The 3394-nt window shown below is 52.8% G+C and overlaps 2 protein-coding genes across 2 annotated transcripts; one reads left to right on the forward strand and one right to left on the reverse strand.

The window, feature by feature from the left end:
- Positions 1 to 152: 152 nt before the first annotated feature.
- ACA1_169880 (uncharacterized protein) lies at positions 153 to 1229 on the reverse strand (the record flags this gene model as incomplete). The annotated part of the gene is made up of 4 exons (XM_004353920.1): positions 153 to 288; positions 373 to 761; positions 917 to 1068; positions 1139 to 1229. The coding sequence occupies 4 exons, from the start codon at positions 1227 to 1229 to the stop codon at positions 153 to 155; spliced, it is 768 nt and encodes a 255-aa protein (XP_004353972.1).
- Positions 1230 to 1633: 404 nt separating this feature from the next.
- ACA1_169890 (DEAD/DEAH box helicase domain containing protein) lies at positions 1634 to 3293 on the forward strand (the record flags this gene model as incomplete). The annotated part of the gene is made up of 7 exons (XM_004353922.1): positions 1634 to 2009; positions 2085 to 2208; positions 2306 to 2426; positions 2509 to 2661; positions 2858 to 2958; positions 3041 to 3154; positions 3275 to 3293. 7 exons carry the CDS (start codon positions 1634 to 1636, stop codon positions 3291 to 3293), a joined length of 1008 nt encoding a protein of 335 aa, XP_004353974.1.
- Positions 3294 to 3394: the final 101 nt, after the last annotated feature.

Raw genomic sequence — 3394 nt, forward strand, 5'->3', positions numbered from 1 at the left:
CGAGGTCATTGCCCACGGCCTGATCATGGTGTGAACCGCCAAAAGAAAGAAAGCGAAAGAACGAGAAAAACAAAGCGAAAGAGAAAGAACGAAAACGAAGAGGTGTGAGTCGATGGCGCGGGTCAGGAAGGAAAGGAATGCTTGGTATGAAGCTATGAGGCGGCGCGTACCTCCTGCTCGACGTGCAGGATCTGAAGGTGTGCGGGAATGCCAGCGAGCTCTCTGTCGGCGATTGCTCGCAGGAGGGTGGTCTTGCCCATTCCGTTGCGGCCCACCAGACCGTAGCGCCTGCACCACACGTAATGCGATCATACGTGTGAGCTCACACGCCTCGGCGCTCGCGACACACACGCATGGGTGAAGCTCAGGTACCTGCCGTAGAGGAGGGTGATCCCGCCATCGGTGATGAGCACGCGGCTGCCCATGGAGATGTCGAACTTGGTGAGGTGGAGGTCCTTGACCAGCGAGCGGTCGGAGGAGCGGCGCGAGGGGGTGATGAAGGCCTGGTCGCGCTTGGCCAGCTGCTTCTCGCGCTGACGCCTCATCTCGGCCTGCAGCTCGCGCTTCTTCTTCTCCTCGCGCTTGTTGCGCTTGCGCTCGGCCTCGTCCGACCGATCGACGAACTCGGTCTTGGCGTTCTTGTTGCGGCCCAGCTTGGGCTGGTACACGAACAGCGACATCTGGGCCTCCTCTCCCTGCGGGATGGCATTGCCAATCGTGATAGGCGCGTCCAGCAGCCGCAGCGGCGCTTCCCTGTGTGCCTGTGGGAGGTGTAAATCAATAAACAAATGAATAAATATCATAACACAAATAAATGGTACTTGCAAAAAGAGATTATCGTAATAAACAAGAATAACAAGAATAATAAGGAATACACGGCATAAATAAAAATATAAATAATTTAGGCCTGGCGCACCTCCTTGACGTTGCCAGTACCGAACATGAGCGAGTGCATCTTGGTGCAGATGTCGTCCAATTCGGTTTCGGATTCGATGGTGTCGGCCAGGAGAGGGGCCACCGCGTCCTTGAACGTTTCGCCATCACTGGCGGTGTAGTCGGCCAAAATGCCTGCGCACGTGGCGAGTGAGTGAGATTTGATGAATGAAGGCTGCATGTACAGAGAAGAGCGAAATCGTACCAACGAGGTAGTCGATCACAGGATCATCTACCTTGGAGAGCGAAGCGCCGAGCGCCTCCACAACAGCCTTTCTAGCCTTCTTCTCCGCCATTATCGCGTAATAATTCTATCGAAGAAGATTGAGTTCGCCTGTTTCTTCTTGTGGAAGGAAGGATGCTCGCCGGGAAGCAGAACTACTCGTCCAATGTGTTGATCCTTCAAGGACGCACCTCAATCCTCTTCAATCTCTTCTGTCGCGGAGCTTCGCTAAAGAAAATAAAGATTGCTTTCAACGCATTCCATCCATGAGTATTTTAAATGCGTCAAATGTTTCCATTCTTAGCGCCGGACCGCCTGGAGTAGGTAGAAATGTGAAATATTTGGTGGTGTGCTGTGAAATTCCAGAGCGGTGGCCGCAGAGAAGAATAGCAGAACCGAAAAATACTGCCTTCTTTTCTTTTGGCTTTGTTGTGTTGCATTCAATTCCAAACTCCATCGCAGCCTCGCATCTCAAGAATGGAAGCTACGTCGCCGGCAAACAAGAGGAAGAGAGGCGCGCAGAAGGCCGCCGCCAAGGTTAAAGCGACAATCGCCGCAGCCAAGAAGAAATCGGAAATCACCAACAAGCCTGCGGCACAGCAGGGCAAGGAAAAGGAGGCGCAGCAGCAAAAGACCAAGGATGTGGAGAAGGAGCAGAAGGAAGAGGAGGAGTTGTTGAATGAGGAGAGCCTTGAAGTCGCGAAGAAAGAGGATGCCGCACCGGCCGAACCTGTCAAGGATGTAACGTTCGCCGATTTGGGCGTCATTCCTGAGATTTGCGATTCCTGCACGATGCTGGGTTGGTCCAAGCCGTCCGAAATCCAGAAGGAGACCATCCCCCTCGCTATCCAGGGTAAGCTGGTTTGTTTTGTTGCGATTTCCGATTTTATAATTGCGATTTTTAATCTGTCATTATGCGATTCTCCAGGCAAGGACATCATCGGTCTGGCGCAAACAGGCAGTGGTAAGACTGGTGCCTTTGCCATTCCCATCCTCCAGGCTCTGCTGCAAAAACCCCAGCCCCTCTTTGCTGTGGTGCTCTCGCCCACCAGGTGCGTTTGATCCTTCAAGATTATACCTCTACACAACACTTGCTTATACATCCCTTCATCAATCTAAATTACCTCACGGTTTGTGCTTGCAACACAGAGAGTTGGCCATTCAGATCGCCGAGCAGTTTGAAGCTCTGGGCTCAGTCATTCGCGCCAGGTCTGTCGTTATCGTGGGAGGCGTTGACGTAATGGAGCAGTCCATCGCCCTGGCCAAGAAGGTACACCCGTTTAAACTCCACACGCGTACATAACAATCATCGACAGCACAACTCACATAGCACACACGCTCTCTGCCTCCAGCCCCACATCATCTGCGCGACGCCCGGTCGTCTCCTGTTCCATCTTCAAAACACCAAGGGCTTCTCGCTCAAGAGCCTCAAGTACCTCGTGCTCGACGAAGCCGACCGCCTGCTCAACATGGACTACGAGGAGGAAATCGATCAAATCTGGCCTGTCTGCCCAAGGTCCTTTCTATCCTCTGTGTGTGTGTGTGTGTGTGTGTCGTGTGTGTGTCGCGTGTGTGTGTGTGTCGCGTGTGTGTGTCGCGTGTGTGTGTTGTGTGTGTGTGTGGTGTGTGTGTGTGTGTTGTGTGGGTGTGTGTGGTGTCCTCGCACGTGGTGTGGGCTAACATTCTCGCTGTGTGCAATAGGAGCGCCACACGTATCTGTTCTCGGCAACGATGACCAGCAAGGTCAAGAAGCTCGAGCGCGCCTCGCTCGCGAATCCCGTCAAGATCTCCGTCTCCTCCAAGTATGGCCATCACCCACCCACCCACGAAAGCTCCATCCAGCGTGTGCCTAACCACAAAACAAACAATGACACCGACGCGTAGGTATTCGACTGTGGACACTCTTCTTCAAAACTACGTCTTTGTGCCGGAGAAGTTCAAGGACTGCTACTTGGTCTACCTCTTGAACGAATTCGTGGGCAACTCCATCATTGGTACGTGCCGAGCACACTCACGAGTTTTTTATATTTATTTAATACTGGACAAAGCGCTCACGTTCGCTCTTTCCCTTCTTTCTTTCTTTCTTTTCTCTATTTATTTATTTTAATGGTGGTCCAGTCTTCGTGGCCACGTGTAACACTGCGCAGCGAGTGGCGCTGATGCTGCGAAATCTGGGCTTCGAGGCTCTCCCGATTCACGGCAAGATGTCCCAGTCCAGGCGCATCGGCTCGCTCAACA

The sequence above is a fragment of the Acanthamoeba castellanii genome (genome assembly GCF_000313135.1).
Source record: "Acanthamoeba castellanii str. Neff unplaced genomic scaffold scf7180000084739, whole genome shotgun sequence".
In the NCBI taxonomy this organism is placed as follows: Eukaryota; Discosea; order Longamoebia; family Acanthamoebidae; genus Acanthamoeba; species Acanthamoeba castellanii.